The sequence below is a fragment of the Neolamprologus multifasciatus genome, chromosome 8 (genome assembly GCF_963576455.1).
Source record: "Neolamprologus multifasciatus chromosome 8, fNeoMul1.2, whole genome shotgun sequence".
NCBI classification, from domain to species: domain Eukaryota; kingdom Metazoa; phylum Chordata; class Actinopteri; order Cichliformes; family Cichlidae; genus Neolamprologus; species Neolamprologus multifasciatus.
In genome coordinates this window covers 28,856,595-28,877,327 of record NC_140446.1, presented here as the reverse complement: position 1 = coordinate 28,877,327, position 20,733 = coordinate 28,856,595, and the positions used below count along the sequence as shown (strand labels likewise).

The 20,733-nt window shown below is 43.5% G+C and overlaps 1 protein-coding gene across 2 annotated transcripts; it reads right to left on the bottom strand.

The window, feature by feature from the left end:
• Positions 1-533: 533 nt before the first annotated feature.
• bms1 (BMS1 ribosome biogenesis factor) lies at positions 534-19,989 on the bottom strand. 2 transcript variants are annotated; one of them, XM_085170376.1, is made up of 23 exons: positions 19,841-19,989; positions 18,608-18,823; positions 18,330-18,520; positions 17,924-18,003; positions 16,540-16,728; positions 16,307-16,449; positions 12,537-12,658; positions 12,263-12,456; positions 12,021-12,163; positions 11,302-11,795; positions 10,154-10,255; positions 9,729-9,883; positions 9,560-9,641; positions 9,326-9,405; positions 8,368-8,556; positions 8,105-8,293; positions 7,481-7,661; positions 5,921-5,979; positions 5,667-5,789; positions 5,252-5,399; positions 4,826-5,001; positions 4,065-4,226; positions 534-3,864 (listed from the first exon to the last, which is right to left on the bottom strand). In XM_085170376.1, exons 2-23 carry the CDS (start codon positions 18,778-18,780, stop codon positions 3,637-3,639), a joined length of 3,603 nt encoding a protein of 1,200 aa, XP_085026502.1. In that variant the 5' UTR covers positions 18,781-18,823; positions 19,841-19,989; the 3' UTR covers positions 534-3,636. The 2 variants fall into 2 exon arrangements, with proteins under 2 accessions (XP_085026502.1, XP_085026503.1); XM_085170377.1 differs by lacking the exon at positions 19,841-19,989 and adding an exon at positions 19,369-19,815.
• Positions 19,990-20,733: the final 744 nt, after the last annotated feature.

Below are 20,733 nucleotides of genomic sequence, written 5' to 3'. Positions count from 1 at the left end.
TGTAGCTGTGGCCCCCAGACTGTGGAAGTCTCTCCCTGTGAGCCTGAGATCTGTGGACTCCGTGGTCACTTTTAAAAAACAGCTAAAAACTCATCTTTTTAAACTTGCTTTTGGTTGATTTTTATTTTTATGTTTTAGCTTCTGTGAAGCACTTTGTGATTTTTAACTTGAAAGGTGCTGTATAAATAAAAATTAACTTTTACTTTACTTACTTTACTCACGGTGCGGTCCCCGAGCTGGGACTTCTTCCCGATCCACCAATAAAGCAATTTAAAATAGAGGAGACCCTTTACCAATGAGAAAAACCACTGATCAATGAAGCCGTTTCAGAGAGGCTCCCGCTTTGACCAATCAGAGAGCAACCAGGCCACCAGACTGCTGAACACTTCATAGACACCTCACCTTCACTACTGGAACTTCAACATTATGCATTCCCTACTGTATATAAATGCCACTTGTTTTGCACAATATCCAACTACCAACCTCTGTATATTTTATATATTTATTTTATTTTTACTCTATTTAATTTGTAAAATATGTATACACACACACACACACACACATATATACACACACACGTAGACATACATATTTAGTAAACACATTCAGTAATATGCATACACTCTTATATTGTACATATATTTATTCATATAATTCTCAGATTTAGCCATTCTTATATTTGCTTGTTCTTATGTTATTGTACTTTGCACACCTCTGTTGCTTGTGAAGCTCGCACACAAGAATTTTACTCACATGTGCTGTACCAGTGGAACTGCACATGTGATGTGACAATAAAAGTGATTTGATTTGAGCGAAGGAGGCCTGGTTTAGTGTAAAGGTGTGTAAGTTCTCTAAAACTGCTTCTGTGAACACTTTTCTGAGTATATTATGCTTTTAAAATATATGTTGAACATATATTCAAATATGCCTTAGAAGTATGTCAGATTTTCATTAAGCATTTCTGAGTATGTTCTAATGTTTTTCTTACACTCTGTGTAATTTTTCATAGAAACTTTGTTTTGTGTGTAATCATTAATCTTTGATAAATAAAACATTTAATCTTTTATTTGTGTACTTTGTGGTTATTGAATAAAAGATTAGTCACACATCGCACTGATTAACAGAGGTGGCTGTGAATAATGTTTGATGGAAAAAGGAAACAAAGTGCTGCTAAACTTTGAGCTTGTAAGTTACCAACGTTTAAATCAGGCTCTCAATCTCCAGTCCTGAGGGCCGGTGTCCGGAGACTTTTCCATGTGTCCCTGTTGCAACACACCTCAATACAATCAGTAGGTCATTAGCGAGAGTGTAGAACTTGACTGCATGCTGAGGTGGAGCGCAGTTTGAGAGCTCTGGTATAGACACAGACTTTGTTGATCCCACACTGGGGAAATTCTCCTGTTACAGCAGCGCTTCAATCAGAGATATATTAGAAAAATAAAGATAAATAAACAGTGCACACATTTAAAATGAGCAAAAGCCTATACAATGGTAACTACTACTGATCTACACAGGTTGTTATATACAGCAACTACACAGAGAATTTTAGCCTATCAGTATAAAGCTGACTGGAGTTCCTGGTCAGTTCATGCAATAAATATAAATGAAATTCCTTCCCTTTGATTCCCAAAGTATGACTCAATAACAGAGACTCTAAAACCAGAACAGAAGGATCCAGTTGGAAGATCAAAGATTAAGGATTGTGTTTTTATAGTTCGTAGTAAACCATCCCCTCGTGTGTACCTTAGAGGTTGAATCATACATTAGCCGTACTTCCAAAAACATTTATAACTGAGATGCCAGCTGTTAGCAGAGCTCTGATGCTCACCATATCCCCACTTTCAAAACCTTAAGGTGTCAAATCCACGAGCCCTACGCGGGGCCAGAAGTGCAAGTCCCCCTTTACTGACACACTGTGAGTAAGTTTAATGCTCAACAACACAGCAGCCTCACGCACTCGAAGATTCTTGATGTTTAGGCCACAAGCATCATTTCCACTTGTGGATAAAGATCGCTCCGTCTTCATGCTTCATAAGAAATTAAGTGTGTCACGTCTTTATTAAGTTATTAATGCCAACACAATCATGCACACCACGTGCTCTGTGGCATCTCAAGAGTTTGTGCACCACGTTGTGTTTTCTTTGTTTTAATTGGTTAATAACTTTAAGCTCAACCTCCCAGGTTGTTATGAATGGGCCATGTTCTCCTAAATGTTGTGATTCACAAGTGAACGATGTGGAACATACTTCAGACATGACTTATTTAGGCTACGTCCACACATACACGGGTATTTTTGAAAACGGAGATTTTCCGTTTTCGTTTTAAAAAATAATCCCGTCCACACGTAAAGGCAGAAATGAAGGAAAACGCTGCTAGGAACATGCCAAAGCAGCAGGTGGCGCTTTATTCCTAAACGTGTAGAAATGTTGGCCAATCAGAAGTCTAGAAGCCTCGGTGGGAAAAAGTAAACAAAGCTGGAGCATAGAAGCAGAACCGAGTCGTATGTGTGGAGGGACAGTAACTGTGTGTGTATATGTAAGCATTTAAACACTGCAGAGACAATTAACAGTAACAGTGTTGTAGAAATTCATTTCACCGAAACAATAACGTGGCGCACAGTGTGACGTCAAAAAATGTGCACACCTTTGACGCTGCATTTTCTCCGTTTTTCTTGTCCACACGTAAATGCAAAAACTGTGTTTTCAAAAATATCCATCCTGGATGGAGTTTTTAAAAATCTCAGTTTTCAGTGACCGAAAACGCCGTTTACGTGTGGACGAAAGGTGCAAACGCATAGAAAAATCTGCATTTTCAAAAATACCCGGGTACGTGTGGATGTAAACAGTTGAAAGAGACACTACTTCATACGGGTCAAATATTTTAAGAATGTTTCTCAGTGTAAAATTGTAAAGAATCTTTGGACACAGTGACCTGCTGCCTCTCCTGCACTGTTGATGGATGTAAATACAAACACATTTCCTCTTGCAAATTATAAACAAGCCAAATGTTCCTTCAAAAGCAGCACAAACAGAAAATACAAAAATGACTCAACAATGATGAGTAGAGCTGGACTGATAATCAAGCAGACAGTTTACATTTTTGTGCCTCTACAAATTAAGAAATTTATGATTAATGACTCAAGAAGACGAAACACGTGTGCGTTCACATTTTGGAGCAGGCCCAACATCATGCTGTAAATAAGTTCTGGCTTTAATATTTTCAGCTGATAGGCAGACGTGCTGCATTTCAAATTCACGCCCAAAGTCTTTAAACACAGTGTGGCACTATGGAGCGTCGGGTTTTACTCAAATTCAACATTTCAAACGTAAATTCAGCTGTGAGTTTATTTATTTTACTGTAACAACCCCAGAAAAAGACATTCGTTTAAGATATTGTTCTTGTATAATTTCTGAAGTAATGCACATCTGATCTGCCAAGCTTTGAAGAGAAGCAATAAGGAAAACAAAGAGCTTATTGTTGAAATGATCATTAGTTAAGTTACTGTGTGTCCTACAGGAGAATGACTGAGCTGCACATTTGGCTTTTCAATGACTACAGTAGAAAAATACAACTTTAATTTAAGCAAAGATCAGTTCGAGTCTGCAGGGATGGATCAGGTCCTCGTGGCTCTAAACATCAGTCATCTTGTGGCGTCCCCTTTAGACTCGACCTCTGCTTCTTCTGATCCTTCTGGCCCATGACGCGGTACAGTTTTTTTCGTGCGTCTTTCATTCTCTTCATCTTGGCTTCTTCGTCTTTCTCCTTTTGCTGGAGGAACTCTTTATGTTTGGCGTGATGTGCTCTCTGGGCCTCCTTCTTCTTGTAGTGATGCACTGTGCTCAGAGCTCGCAGCAGCTCCGCCACCTACCACAACAAGTCAAAGCAAAGATCAGTTAGCACAGGGTCATCCTGAACAAACTGGGTGTTGTGCTGCACAGTTTCTGTCAATAGTTACAACATTGCTCGCTCTGTTTCCTCTCCACCTACACTAAGACTATCACTTACTGTGTTGGGACCACTTAACGAGCTGCAGCACTCGTACCGTAAAGTCAGGTTTTGCTCACCTTCCTTTCATGGGGCTCGCGTATCACACTGGCTCTCTTGAGGTCTCTGGGCACCTTTCCTTTGGGTTGCAGTAGTTTGGGTTTGCTTTTGAAGGGGAGGGCCTTCTGGAGCTCCCTGGGGATGTGCAGTGGGTTGAAGTGCCTTGGGGCTCGGGTTATTGGCTGGAAGGTAAAGGAATGTATTTCAGGGTATCGGTTAGTGAAGGTGTACAATGACAAGTGAGGGTACACACAAAGACAGAAGACATGATGACAATGACAAACACTACACAGCCAGGATTTGGTTCACACATCACCGAATAGTTACAGAGCAAAGGTTTGCGTACTACAGACTCCTCTACAGTTTGTATATATTTCTGGAGAACACGTGCCACATTTACCTTTCCTGTGATGCAAAACAATTCAACAACAAACTGATCTGATCACAAATGTTCTCTTCATTAAAAGGACAGTTTGAGCTTTTTAGATCTTATTGCAGTTCTATTAGTTTGATTTCCTGGTTTCATAATCAAAGGCACATCGGCACACTGAAGTCTGAGACCAGGGTCCTCAGGTGGAACAGAGTGGAATGACACTTTCAACATTGATACTTGGTTTGTTTTTTGTACGATTATCAGTTAAATGAAGCCTTTAAATGCTTCCATCTTCATTTATATGTGATACGGTGATCCCAACACTTCCTGGGAAACAGGGTTACAGTTTCAGTGTTTCAGGGAGCAGATCCCATTTGTTTCTATCTGTGGTCATCAGGCTGAGTCTACCTTGTACAGCGAGTCAGTGCTGGGCTTGTTACGGACTCCCAGGTCATGTTTGAGCTGCCCCACGGTCCTCATGCCCGACCAGCTGTCCTTCTGGCCAGCAGGCAGCAGCAGGGAGGTGACAGGGTTGTAAAGCTGAGGAATACTGAGTGGATACCAGGAGCGCAGGAACACAATATCTGCAGAACAAACACCGACACTAAGACACGGAGTGGCAGACACACATCACTGAAACACAAGTTAATTAATCATTTGGATTTGATACATTTACGAGATTATAATCTGCATTATTTTTATTTCCTAGGAACTGGGAACAGCTTCTTCCTATAGGAGGTTTTAACTGGTTTAAAGCCTTAATACAATGTAAGATCTGCAGGGACACATCGTATTTATAAAGTAACAGTAAAGTCAGCAAAAACAGTCATTCACCACTCATAAGCAGGCGGTCCTCAAACGTGGCTCTGAAAGCTCCCGCAGGAGTCGACAGCGCCTTCTTTATCTGACCTCTGACCCCCGACACTGTTCGTATAGAAGCACCTTCAAATTTAGCCACCTCCAGCACCGTGTTAAACATGCCCTGTGGAGAGAGGGAGCATCAGCACACGCTACACAAGCAGCATTACACAATCACCTTAATTTCCTGCCCTTTAAATGAACAGCACAAACATGAACATGCTTCCTCCTACAGCTACACACGTCTTCCACTCACTGTTTGGAAAAGTATGACTTTCCTTATCGTGTAAATGTTGTTTCTCTGAGTGGTTTTAGTGAATTATTACACAAGTCTTCACATTCTTTGGTTTGTTTACATGCTGACATAAAGTGAGCGTCAGGTGTAGTGTACCTTAATGAAGCAGGTGTTTTGGAAGATCTTATAAGGGTAACCAATTAGTTTGAGCTTCTTCACAATAGTGACTGATTTATCCAGGTCCAGGACGACTCCTGTGGCTGCGATGCGGAAATTCGCCTTCACAGAAACACAAAACAGGACGTTGAGATTCAATGAGAGTAATTTACATTCAAAGAATTACATGAGCAGACTTGATGCCACCTTACAAAAGTACACTAACAATCCTCTGTCTCCAGGTAAACACTCACTTTAACTCCTGATACTGACTGAACAGCCAGAAAGCCGGTGCCCTGTGGAGTGATGGGACCTCCAGAGAAACAAAGGAGACAGAATAAAGGTTACAATTACAATCTGAGATTCTGTCATTTATTTCATCAATGTAAACATCGCAGAGACGTAAACTTTGACACATACTGAGACGCACCTGTGTACCTCACATTAAAAGATCACAGAGCTAAACGTTCAGTGTGAGCTACCACAGGGAGATGGGCAGCTGCAATGACATGTAAAAGTCATAAACCCACATTTTATTCTCAACATGTCACATGTTCAACCTGAGAAAATATCAGGCCATGTTTAGCACTGTAGAGACGAGGTAAACATGTTTTCTTTTTTTATTGTGATTAAAATTTGCAAATCACTGGATTTTGTTGTAATTTAAACTGTAAGCATAGGGCTGCCACAAACAATTATTTTGATAGTCGACTAATCAGATCATCATCCATTGGACGTAAAACGTACAGCTTATTGCACCAGCAGCATCTGCTCTTATATAACTATCATTAGCTTACACCTTAAGTGTGTAAGGTATGTGCTAACTAAAAATAAAGACAAGATGATAGTTTATTAAATTTTAATGAAATTTGCAGATTGTTTAGGTGGAGTTTAATAAACTCCTTGCTATCTAAAATATAACAGGACACCGGAGTAAATTCTCCAGCATCTCACACTTCTGATAATCAGCTGTCTGCTTGATGTTTATTCGGCTGTGTAAAAACTATAACTTTAATCTCAGCCAAACCGATTTACTCAGGAACAAATAAAATACTGAAAAAAGCCAAACAATAACATTTTTAAGTTATCTAAGTGACTTATATATCATGTTTAACCTGAGTAGCGAAAGACGGCGGTGGGTTTGAAAACGATTAGCCGGGAGTCCGGTGTTCTCACGGCTCTAGCGAGCCTAGCCCCCGGCTAGCTATCGAGCTAGTGGCTAACAGACGTCTCCGAAAACGTCGGAGCGCTTTTGAAAATATGAGGTGTCTTGATAAACTGAGCAGATATTTGAGGTTTACACAGCTACATTCTCGCCTGAAAATATGTTAAACGTTTATTTTGTGACCCAGAAAGAATAATAAGAGTAATATTAAAACTAACTAGCTGCCGCCATTGTTGGAAACTGAGCTGGGCTGCACTATGAATTCTGGGACACAGCTTCTTCTTCTTCTTCTTCGGGGTTTAACGGCAGCTGGCATCCTTGTACATGCAGTGCTGCCATCTTCTGTTTCAGTCCGTTATTACACTCTTAAATCCTACTACTTATTCCTGCGTCTTTTGTGATCTTACAAAGCTTCAAACGACGCGTCGACTATTAAATCAGTCGTCAACGATTTTGATAATCGACTAATCGTGGCAGCCCTACAGCATCCAAACATTTTTGGAATTGGTGTTAGGTATGTGCTTCTACTGTCTGAAGTCTCTCATTAGAAGCCTGAATAAACTTATCATGTGAAGCCGTTCAAAGTGTAGGTTAGACATGCAGAGTGAAATCTGTGTGTAAACGCAGTCATGCTCTGAATGCAGCTCACCCCAGATTGAGGCTCCACAGTGCATGTGCTGCGGTGTGTATTTAAGCAGGCGGTGGCGTCCGTTGTGATCCTCAATATGATAGAGAGGGATGGTCTGGAAGCGGCGCCAACCCAAGGACAGGATCAGGGGGTCCCGTGTCTTCAGGATCCGCTCATACCAGCGGTGCTTTTTCAGGCGCATCTGACACACACAGAGTACAACATCTTATTTGACCATTAGATCTTAATAAGGGTATTTACGGATGTGTACAAATACTTCATTAGTGCACTTAAGCAGAACTTTCAGGTATCTGTACTTCAGTATTTTTTTACTCCCTACATTTTTATTTTACAGCAGAACTTTTGTTCTCTTTATGTTTGTTTTTCCTCTTATTTGATCAGAGGTCTGATAACAGAGTTCTTCCCTTTGCACAGATTGCTGGGTGGAAAGGACGGGAACATTTATTTTTGTTTTCTTTTTAGGGTCTGCTTTGTTTACATGTTTTCAGGTGTTTTGTGCTCTAATAAAAAGCAAAACATTTTAAGATGTAAACAATTTATGGATTCATACACAGATATTTTTAAGAATAATCATTCTATTCTTATTTTATTAAGAACCTTTGAAAGTGTAAATGTAGCACATACCTGCAGGTATCCCACATTGCCTTCACTGGTTCCCAGGCCTCCGATGATGACGGGGTAATGTGGGTCAAAGTTCGTTACAAACTCACAGGGTAAGGAGGAAATCTCTAATCGGACGTACATTCCTGGCCGGAAGCCTTCGTACTGCACTCTCGACTCATCGTCCATGTCTTCAAACTCGGCTCTGTTCAGCTGAACAAACAGTGGAAGAATATGAGACATGAACAGATTCTTACATGTGAACGTCAGACTGATGGACACTCTACCTCCGCCTGCTTCTGCATCTCCTCCTTCAGGTCGTCGAAGTACGTGGCGTCGCCGTCGTCGTACTCGGTGTCGAAGCGCTCCTTCAGTCTGCGTTTCTTTTCAAGGCGCTTGTTCTTCTGCACCTCCTCATCATCCATCTTCACCATCTGGTCTTCATCGTCAGTTTCATCTTCATCACTTTCACTTTTCTATAAAAAAAGTGTGCGTGACAAATAACCTTTGTTACATTTTTGGGATGGGTTTGTAGACATGTGCCCCCCCCGGCCGTACTCAGTAATGCTGGGCTCACACTCTGCGATTTTTCAGCCGTGCGACCGTTTTGGTGATCGGTGCATCGTGTAGTATACGTGGGGTAACGAGAAGCGATTAACACCTCACGACCAGCTCCCGATCATCAATCGCTTGGTCGTGAGGTGTCGCCGCAGCCGCTCACACTGCGCACGCGCAAACACATAAATGTCGGTGAAAAAGACGGAGCAGCACGGCGGTGCAGCGTGTGATCTGGACACAAGCGACGGAGGCACAACTTTGGAAAGCTGATCCGAGGATTTTCGATGTGGCCTCACAGAATCATCACGACCACAACAACCGTGAAAATAGTTGGATGGACATCGCTGCTCAATCACAGCTGATCATGTTTTTCATCAGCAGTTTAGCAAAGTTGATGGTGGTGTGTGTGTGTGTGAGTGAAAGACAGAGAGGGAGAGCGAGCGACAGAAGTTCTGTTATAACCTTCATGTTACGGAGGCTCAGTGTGACACTCAGGTCGATCAGAGCCGTATAGTGTGACTCTGCATCGTGACCTATGAACTTCTAACCTCTGTGAGCCAATCGTGCAGTTTGAGCAGCTGAATCGCGCGACTGAAAAGAATCGCAGTGTTTGTCCAGATTAAGTAACTGTTGCTGATCATTTCTCATCCACCACATTGATACCACGCTGTATTCTGAGTCACGTACCTCGGCCTCATCCTGCTCCCCAGTCGTGCCTTTGTGAACTTTTCCCGTTTCCAAATCTTCAAAGTCACCGTAGAGCTCCTCTATAAGAAAACAGTACTTATGATGCCTGGTGACAAATCTGTTCTTAGCTGAAAGTCTCTGTAATCAGTCACTGTCACATTACTACTGCTCATAACTGACCCGAGGTGTTTGTGACCGACTCTGAACAGCGAACAAAGCTCCTCCCCCTCTTACCGTCCTCTTTGAGCAGCGTTGCAGCATCCTGGCCTTCCTCCCACTGACCCGTCACAAAACAATCCCTGATCGAGTTCAACATCTGAAAAAGAAAACAGACCGACTTATTCTAACGTTCTTGACAACATCAGCTGCTCTTGAGTCGGAGTTCTGTTGGAAAATACCGGACCTCTTCTAATTCCCAATTGTGGGAAATGTCGGGGTTGAAATGGGAGCAGTCTAAAGCGTTGGCCTGAACTTTTTTGCTTTTCTGAGGGCGATTAACTCGAAACAGTCCGCCAAGCTCCTCCTCTTCCTCCTCCTCAGAATCTCCCGCCTCCACCACTGCAAAACAAGGATCAGCAGCGCTTGTCAAGATCACGTCCTCACGTGTGTGATGTAAACATATCGCTGAGTAGTTATGGAGGACTGATGACCTGCTGTCAACATCACCATGCTGCACAAGGCCAACAGTAACTAATGCTGCAGTGTTGGCATTAATGATCAATGATTAGATATTAATTAATTTAATCCTGATGTATCCAGTGTGGGTTTGTGTACGACAGGTATAAAACAAACAAATATTATTGGTTATTGATGAAACAAACAGGATACCTGAACCATAAACCAGCTTCCTCAGGTTGGGGGCAGCTTCCTGATGCCGTAGAAAAGCTGCTGATGCTTTCTGCTGCAGGCCCTCCTTCCACTTGAACGTCCCTACAGACGGATCACAACCAGGAAGGAAAACAGTTTGTTTTTTAGCAGAAAATTGAAGATAAACTAAATCTAAGGTCGTGTCCAAATTCATGGGCTGCATCCTCCTGAGGACCCGGCCTTTGCGGTCTACGTGGGCCGAGTCCTCAGAAGGTCGGGTAGGCCGGAAGTAAACGGCTGTGAAAATGTGATGGTCTAGCCTTCTGATTAGCGTCACCGCTGTCTCGGTGGAGTTTAATAAACTCGCCGTCTGCTCCTTGCTATTTAAAATATGACAGGACACTGGAGTAAACTCTCGACCGTCTCACACTTCTGTTTAATCAGTTTTCTGTTTGACGTTTATTCAGCTGTGTAAAAACCACCCGAGGGATTAATAAAGTTTTATTTTATCTAATCTAATAACTTTAATCTCAGCCAAACCAATTTACTCACGAACAAACAAAACACTGAAAAAAGCCCAACAATAACATTTTAGGTTGTCTAAGTGACTTATATATTACGTTTAACCTGAGTAGCGAAAGTCCGCGGTGATCTGAAAATGATGTGCCGGGAGTTGTGCCGTTCTCAGCGGCTTCAGTGACCCTTGAGCTCCTGGCTAGCTATCGAGCTGGTGGGTAGTAGATGCTCCGAAAACGTCGAAGCACTTTTGCAAATATGCGATATCTTGATAAACCGAGCAGATATTTGATGTTCACACAGCTACTTTCTCGCCTGAAAATATGTTTAAAGTTTATTTTGTGACCCAGAAAGATTAGTAAGAGTCATATTAAAACTTAGTAGCTGCCGCCATTGTTGGAAACTGGAGTTTGGCTGGGCCGCGCTATGAATTCTGGGATATGGTAGGCCACGAAGGACACACCCGACCCATCCTTCAAATTCGGGGAAAAGGAGGACGCATTTGTCGGCTGCATTCGGAGGAGTCTACGAATTTGGACAGCCTTCGGCGCGTCGCTGTGACGTAATCGGTCTACAAACGCGGCCTCAGGAGGAAGCAGCCCATGAATTTGGACACGACCTAAATAAACCTGAATGAGTCGTGTGGTTCTCACCCTGCTCCTCTTCTTCATCACTGTCATCGGCACCAATCTCCTCTTCCATCGACTCATCGTCTTCATCTCCATCCTCCTCATCATCATCACTGTCTTCCTCTGACTCTTTAGAGCAGTGCCCAGAGTCTCCGGCTCTCTCGCCTTCTCCTTCGCTGTCCGCCTCGCTCTTCTCCAGCTCGTCCTCGCTGTCTGCAAACGCCGGTGCCTCTGCGATCGCCTCCTTCTCTCCTCTCGTCTCCTCCAGCTTCCGTTTCTTTACCGGGGGAGCGCTGCCTTTGGCGGCTTTTTCAGATTCATCTCTCACCTCTTTGAGAAATGTGGACAAATCATCTTCCTCTTCCTGGTCCTCCTGGTCACTGCCATCATCATCCTCATCACTGCTGGACCCACTAACGTCGTTCTCCTCCTCCTCGAACCCACTGAAGACCACCTTCCTCCTCTGTGTTTGTGTGTGTGGATCCCAGACATGCGTCTCTCGCAGTCCCTCCTGCACTCTGACACAAACAGGACAAATATCTGTTACTTTGTGCGCCTCAGCAGATGTGTGTCTGTGTTGCACCTGTACATGGCTTGTTAGCTAGCTAGCTGATAGCTGTGGCTCACACTGCATCACGTTTTGAGCAGCAGAGCACGCCGTCATAAAACCAGAGGGTGACATGACGGTGGCTTCGTCTTTTACTACACTTACAGCTGTCACGGAGAACGTCGTGATGTCTTACCCACTCTGCTCGCTGATGTCTGTGGGGTCCAGGCCAGCAGAGCCACTGAAGAGCGAGACCTTACTGGCAGCCATCTTGGCGTCTAGAGTGACATGTGTTTCTATGAGGGACTGGACCAGCTCTGTGGTGGGCCGCACTTCCTCCTGCAACAGCGTCTGAAGCATTACTTTGAATCCTGAAACATCTTACAAATGCACTTCACACGTTCAGATGCAAACTGCACGCTGCCGTCTCGGGAATACCTGCAGCTGTTTGACGTGGTTGGCTGGGAGGTCGATGTAGACGGCATCTTTGTCATACACGACCCCTCCGACCCCGGCCATGGGTGCGTAGAGCAGACGCTCCTTCTCATTCAAGGCCCTCTTCTTCTGAGTATCGGGCAGTGGACACGGGTCTGGCAGGAAGTTGACCTCTGACATCTGGAAGTCTCCCACACCTACAGACGGGACGACACATCACTGCAGTGTTTTCATGACTTTGTCTCATGCTGTCAGCCTGCTGCGCTCGTCTGTGTACCTGGTATATGGACCTGGCCTTTGTTTTTCAAATGTGTCCCTCTGAGGTAGCCATACAGGGACACAGTCCGATCACACTTGGGGTCTGTCCTGAGCCTCTCGGGGTCAGTCAAGTCCTCAATACTGAGGAGAGAAAGACGAGAGCAAAGACTGAGTCACAAAACCCCAAACAGAGAAACATCTCTGTAAACATGTAAACACACTAAATGTGATCATCTTTGATCAACTAACATGGTAACCTTCTTAATAACCTTCTGAACCATCACACACTCGCTTTGAACGGCCTCAAAGCTGTGAGGCTCTTTGGGGGGGGGGTTAGGGTTAGGTTCGTGTGCATTGCTGAGCCTTGGCTCCTGTCGGTTATGGTCACGGAGGTTTGGGTTGGCTGCCTGGGGCTCGAGCCAGGGCGGCTGGCCTGTGGCGGCGTTGGCTGCCTGTTGTCTCTGGTTCTCTTTGGCCGTAGGCGAAGGTTGGGCGACCGACAAATGTCAGTTCAATAAATGACGATGGGCGACATGTTCGTGCAGGCGTAGACGTTTTGACGGGCGGAGCAACGCAATCATGCACGGACTGATTTGTGCGTTTAGAACGTTTCACTTAGAGGGAAGATTTTACCTTCCTGTCTCGTTTGTTTACTTGTTTGTTTGTTTGTTTGTTTTTGCTACCTTCTTGGATTCTTTCTTTATTTGAGACACGCCAAAGCTCACAAAAGACTTAATGTTATGTGGGAGATTTTTTTTATGCTCGCTGGAGGAAACATTTGGATTTTTTAGCTTACTTTTTGTTTAACTTTGTATCTGTTGTTTGGTCGAGTGTGTCGACGGCCTGTAAACACGGTTAGTGTATTTTTCTGAACAGAGGCGGCGGCCTCTCCTTCCTTTATGAGTTTGAGTAAACGAATCACAGCTGGGAGATCGCGCCGTTAAAATGGCGCTGTTAGCAAACTTACTGATAGCAAATAAATAAACAAATCGCTCTTGTAAAAACGATCAGTGAAAGCTTCAGCCTTCTTCTTCATCCTGGCGTTGTTCCTCCATTTGGTTCTGTGCAAGGCGTCCTCAGGTGGTGCGTTGACGGCCTTAAAGTGAAAGGCTATCGTTGATATATTCGTACAATCGCCCAACCGTAGGCGCCCCATCCTGCCTTCTATGGCTGGGATGGGGCGCACAGATGTTGCAGAGATGTGTGACCTTCATTTGCAAGTGACAAAGTCTCTCTCTCTTTCACACACACACACACACACACACACACACACACACACACACACACACACACACACACACACACACACACACAAAGATGTGTCTGTACTTTTTCAGATTTGCATGCTGTGGGGTTTTTCCACCTCTTTCTCCATCCCTTTTTTTTCTTACAGGTGCAGCAGTGTGTGATACATTGTGCATGTCCTGCTACACCCCCCCCCCCCCTCCTGCCTGTCAGCTTAGACATAGTCATACTTCACTATATTACATATAATTTAACACCTGAAACAACACTGATAAAAAATATTCAATAAACAGAAGAAGCACATGAACAAAAGGAGCCCACAGAGCACGTCAGGGAGTCATCACTCTGACTGCACGGCTGACCGGACCGGATTAAGAAACACTGGTCCAACAAAAAGCTACACGTTGAGCAGCTGGTATATCGTCGCCTCAACGCCATCCTTTGTTGTGTTTGTTTGTTCGTGTCACATACAAATGACACCATGACACTCTTTGCTGCTCTGTTGTAACAAAACCACACACATTAGGTGGCGCTTGACTGGTGGACTAGCAACACGTTCTCACTCCCAAAGCGTAACATTTTACGCTAGGTGACAAATCATCAACATATTACGTTTTCGGCTACCCACGCTCTTTTTCTTCAAATCGCTTAGAAACACGCTATTTAACATCATTAAAGTCCTGGTTAAGGTCAGGAAAAAGGTTATGGTTATGGTTAGGGCTGGAACGCCTATTACCGCGGGACCGTCAATGCACTGGATTTTAGCCATAACCCGCCGCATACCATAACAACGCCGAAGGTCTCCTTTTGCGTTCCTCAGGAACGCCGCGGGACGTGACAAAACGTCGGCATGTTACGCCTCGGGAGTGAGAACGGGCTGGGACTAGAGGCATTGGTTAATCTGGTGACGATTAGCATCCAAACTGTTGTACCTCGTGAAGCACAGCTGCCTGGTGCACAGGGCCAGGTTTGGACTACGAGCTCGACTGTCTGCCTGATGCTCAGTGACTGATTTACTTCTTGTGAGGGAGCAGGAAGCCCCACTGCATCCTCAACGCAGAGCAGTGACCGGGCTCTGCCTGCACCTTTTTAAATGCAAAATGCATCTCAGTGCTCTGAGCACGGAAAGGAGCCATTTCAGCACAACGTGTGAGTCGACGCCTTCTAGTCGGTTACTTTGTCAAAGGAGGCTCACAGCTGAGCGTGTCCCTCTGTGGGATTCATCCCTGGTATCAGAGGCAGTTTCTCAGCCACCATTTGAATTCTAAGATGATGCTGTTGCTTCCTCGTGCATCAGTGAAACATGTCACAGATATTCCAGCTGTGCTCCTACATTAACAGTCAGTATTTCAGATTAGTTTATGTGGCAGACTGGGAGTGTGCGTATCTGTAGAGTAAAACACTGGGAAACCTTTACTCTTGTAACCTCTGTTCTCTGATAATATGTGTCTCACCAGATCAGCTCTGCAGAAAGCTTGTCGTTAACGTTAAACTGAATGATTCTTCAGCACCTTGTAAATGAAAATGTACGGCTCCATCTTAACCCTTTAAAGCCGGTCAGAGCAGCACGCTCTGTTTTGTGTAACTATTTTTAAATCCTTGTAGCTCTGCAACCACGTGAGCTAGCGCAATAATTTTTTTTGCATATGATACCGGAGGAGTTGCATAAACTGCATAAAAAGCACTTGCAGCAACAAAAACATAATATCCCAGAAACACGCTTTGCCGATCCGATCAGCTGTTCGTAACACTTCCTACGTCCATCAGCGCGAACTATCACATGTCCGCCATGACCTGCCCGAAACCGGAAGTGACGTCATTTTCGCGGAAATGTCGTTTTTTACCATCAGGGCCTCATGAGCCTATACTGGTGTTTTTAAAAGTTATCTTTGACTTTATGACTTTCTGTGTGGTTTCTGGGATGCTTAGGACTCATATTGCACTGCTGGAAATAGTTTATTTTGATGCATATGCTGCTTTTTTGCAAATTTGCATTCTAATATTTATTTTCGTTTTTCCTGCAGTCTATAAAAATTGGTGTATTTCAAAAATAAAACTATGAAGACACTCAAAATAAATTTCCTGTGGTGGGAAACTATTTTGTGCAACTTTTTTGTATTTACAGTTTTGAGGGATAAGCCTCTTAAATTTCTCTAACTAGAAATATATGTTAAAAAAACAAAAACGATTTTCAATTTTTTTGTAGTTTATTGCACTTTTTTGCAATTTATGTAATTACTATGCACTTAATTCATACATATTATTAAAATTTAAGCTGTAATGGTTGTATTGATGTATATCAACTTGAAATGCTCCCAAAAATGGCTCCACAGCATGTAAACATATAATAAAAGCTCTGGCAGACTTGGTTCTATGGTAGGTCTTAAAGGGTTAATGCAATCATGTGTATTTACCAAGTTTGAGTTACTGGTACAAACACGACGTTAGGCTGAGCATTAAGAAAGCTGCAGACAACTGAACAGACTGACAGCTGTGTTGTTCGTTTTCATATTTCTGCAGCACGTAGCCGTCGTTAGCACTCACCGGTCAGCCAGGATGTAGGGATGGGATGTCTGCCACACCAGAGGACGAAACTTCATCACGGAGATGAAGCGGCCGAGGTTCTTCACCTCCTGGTTCTGATACTCACCGTACACCATGCCAGACAGATAAAACAGTTTGGCCCCCTGGTGGTTGAGGCACAACAGGACACAATGTTGTCACAGACACACAAGGTTTTACATCAATGTGCAACTTCTGTACAGATGTGGGTTTACCTGGTACACCTCAGTCCAGAAGCGATGTTTGAGGTTTTTCTTTGTCTTTCTCAGAGTCTTGTTGTTCTTGAATGCATCCAGATGAGTCAGCACACCCATGATACGAGGGAAACCGTGGACTTGACAGATATTGAGGAACTCAAATGTCTCCATCTCAAAGCCAAAGCTGGCATCAATCAGCATCAAAACCTGGAGACAAAAGGAAGCAAAGGGTTTCTATCGTTTTATTCATTTTACAATCTTACTGGACACGAACACTTCAGTCAGAAGTCACGGGCATGAATGTCCTGCTCATTATGGCCTTTTAATAACTTCTTTGAACTGTTATTTTATAAACTGGGTGTGCAAGTTTATGTTGGATTGTCTCCAACACACAAAGGGTTGCATGGACCTGGCTTTTAACCAGAGCGCACACATCCTCCTCAGGGTAGCAGCTGGAGCTTTGAGGGGGCAGAAGCTCAGCATTAGCATGCGTCCCATTTCAAAACCAGTTTTGATGCTGTGAAGTTAAAGAATCAGGATGTGGTTTGCCTTCATTATTCCATCTGACAGCTGTATATGAGCCCGTGTAGATCAGAAACAATCTAACCCCGGAAAAAGAACAGTTCAAACATTTAAAAGCCCAGAATGATCATTAACGAGTATCTGTAAACGTGTGACCACAGCTGTAGCTCAGCACTCTCCTTACCATCTATGTCAGCGCTGCTAACACGAGGACATCTCACATCACAGCACGTTTATCTGCTTTAGATTTAAGCTGTTTATTGAATCATATTTAGAATTTATTGAGCTTCAGTTTGCAGGATACCTTTTGTTCAGTGATATTGTAGTTATTTATTGAGCTACATGGTTTTTCATATTAGTCACTATTGAAACTGGATTCATTTGAAACACTATCTCCGGTGTGCAGATTGGAGCATCACAGGAGCGAAACACCAGTTTTCTGATTAATAAACGGGGGCGATCGTGGCTCAAGAGTTGGGAGTTCGCCTTGTAATCGGAAGGTTGCCGGTTCGAGCCCCTGCTTGGACAGTCTCGGTCGTTGTGTCCTTGAGCAAGACACTTCACCCGTTGCCTACTGGTGGTGGTCAGAGGGCCCGGTGGCGCCAGTGTCCGGCAGCCTCGCCTCTGTCAGTGCGCCCCAGGGTGGCTGTGGCTACAATGTAGCTGCCATCACCAGTGTGTGAATGTGTGTGTGAATGGGAGGGTGACTGGATGTGTAAAACGCTTTACAAATACAGGCCATTTACCATTTTCAATAAATGAGCTGATCGACCTCTTCAGCCACGGCCGACCCCCCATTTGTTGGACAGTTATGACATTCATGTTTTTCTCACCCAATAAAGGCAGATTTAACGTACCAGTTTACTCTTGAAACACTTACCAGGTCAGCCACCTTTGCCAGGTCGATCATTGAGTTTATGTCATTGTTACACTCCATGAAAGTCAGCCGACGCTTCTTGCCTGCAGCATAAAATAACCAATTAACATAAACGCACACATGCAAATAAATAAAGTAACATTATGGACTCATACAAAAAGATTTATTACTGTGTATTTAAATGTTTTATTGCGTATTTATTGTTTCACCAAGGCCAAAACCTCTTTTAAGGCCCTTTGCTGAAGTTTTAATGAAGGTTGTGCTAAAGCCGCGATGACACTTTCTACAGATGCAGCGGTGCACAGCACACCATCACTGGACTCGAGCAGTGGAGGTGTGTTCAGGACTTTGTTGTGTCGGGTGTAAAGTTTGGTGGAGGAGGGATTGTGTTTCAGGAGTTTCTGCTCACCAGAAACGATAGTCACAGGTCCACATATGTCTGTCAGCTTCTGCCGGGTGAAGTTTTTGATCAGGCAGCGGATCAGGGTGCTTTTCCCGACCTTAGGGGGGCCGACAACGACAATCACAATTGGAGGCGGTTCCAGGGGAGTCCGGTCTACAACGGGCACGTGGTGTTTTTTGGTTTTTATGTCCTGGGTCCTTTTTGAGGAACAAACAAAAATAAACACCAGCACAGTCTGAAGACATGAACTTGACTCATCTTATTATGTAACGCACAACACTGACCTGTGGAAGGTTTTGGCCATGCGGACCGCAGACTGAACTGCAAATGCTTTGGGGTTGCGTTTGCGTTCATCCTCCTCTGTTGAGCCATTTTGTTTCTTCAGCTTCTTCTTCTCTGCCTTTGGGCCGCTGTGCTTCTGCTGATGCTGCTTCTGCTTCTTGACTTTCCCATCCATCCTGTCTACTACACACACCGTGTGTTCACAGTTTGACTGGAATCTGTGGACAGAGAACAGGTTCCACTCAATTTATAGGTATGGACAGGCGTCATCAACTTCACAAAAAAAAGAATTAATATGAAAATTGGCAACATTTTGATTTGATTTTTCAGTTATATGACATGTATGTACAACTCTTTTGCTTTTTCATGATACTTAGGACAGTTATGACATGGCATAATACAATACAAGGAATCTATGATATATTAGTTGACCCTTTGTTTTTATTCGAGCATTCAAAATGATCAGTCAAAAGACTTGATATTCATCACCTTCATTATGCATCATGTATTAACTTTTAAAGGAAATATTTGTTTCTGTGAGGAATTTTAGTGGAGAAGCAGGTATAAAGTGATATAACATTCAAATAAACATGTATGTTTACCTCTACTGAACCACAGAATTTCAGTCAGTGAATTAAATTTCACCTCTTGTCATTATTTACACTTTTTACTTAAGTATATTTTCACAAATTAAACAGACTTAATACACACACAGTGTACTCCAAGTATCAACACACACACACACACACACACTCCCAGTCACCTAGAGCTGGCTTCCTCAGCTCTTCATCTTCCTCCACAGTTCCTCTCAGAAGCAAACACTTTCTCTAGATACACAAAGACATTCATAAATCCTCGTGCTGTTTTAAAATCCATGTTGGGAAAACGCGAGAGGACACTATTACACATTTTGGCTCTAATAGTAACAGAAGCCACAACACCAGACATTAAAACATCAGAAGGACCCAGTTTGTCTTAGATATGGAAAAAGTCCCTCAAAAAGCGACACTACAAAGACAAGCCCTGCCTCCATCCAGTGGGATACTTCTTTGAGAAAACCGATATTGACTCAGGTAGTTTACAGGCCGACAGGTTTGCTCTGTGAGCGGAGTTTGGCTTCGTTGAAAGCATCTGTCTGTCAGCCTGCAGGACCAAACACTGCGACCCGCGTCTTTACTAAACCTGCGTGTTTATATGAAACGTGCGGGAGAAATACAAAGCACAAGTCGTACTACCTTAAAGTAAACCAGTTGTAATCCACTCCACGTTAACACCCGCTTTTCTCCGTTTTCACGTGTGAACTGTGACCTCCGGCCCGGAAGTATATGAAAGAGTCACGTTCTAGCCACACGGGTGCAAACAAAAACAGACGAGAAAGGTTCCGCACGGTGAGCGGGCTACAACTCTCCGTACACTGGCGCCTTCTGCTGGCGGTTCTCTCCGTACTACTACTGACGGAGATTTAAAACCAGAATTATTTTGGTGAGCGTAATATCAGGATTAAGAGGTGAGCTCTTCCAGGACAGCAGCTCTGCAGTGAGTAACCTCTGGGGTTTATATTTAGCCAAGTTTAGCAACTGTCTTCGTCACGACTGGAATGTGTTCATTAACACAACTTCAATATAATCACACTATCACAAGTAAATTCCAAATTACTAATTATTCACATCACATTTAACAGTTTTAATGCCGTAGTCATGCCAACAGTCGTGTCAGCCTGCATCAACACAACATTTAGAACATTTGGGCTGAACTGGGGCCACGTTAGACAATTACAGGTCAGTTAAGACACTGGTAAGTACGTCATAAGCCAAGTGGAGTTCGTGCTGGATGTGGTCCAAATGTCATAACATACCTTATATTTGGCCTGAATTAGCACAGGCAAGAATATTTTCATCTATTACATGATAAGGCTACACATCTGTAACTATCTTCTGTCTCTGACAAGGACATTATTTTGGTTCAAGGTTCTTTGTTTGTCACATGCATAGTTATACAAGTATAACACACAGTGAAATGTAACCTGACACGCTCCTCGACATGTGCAAAAATAAGGGGGGGGGGGGGGGGGGGGGGAGAGAGAGAACATTATATATATATATATAGTATATACATTGGGTGAATGTGC

What these genes read in the sequence shown, in the direction of transcription:
- bms1 (XM_085170376.1), bottom strand. Translation starts at nt 18,780, where the DNA reads ATGGATGGGAAAGTCAAGAAGCAGAAGCAGCATCAGCAGAAGCACAGC. An exon ending in ATGGCCAAAACCTTCCACAG is followed by an intron (nt 18,521 to 18,607) that starts GTCAGTGTTGTG and finishes TTCCTCAAAAAG; the next exon opens with GACCCAGGACATAAAAACCA. An exon ending in ACAATTGGGAATTAGAAGAG is followed by an intron (nt 9,642 to 9,728) that starts GTCCGGTATTTT and finishes TTTCTTTTTCAG; the next exon opens with ATGTTGAACTCGATCAGGGA.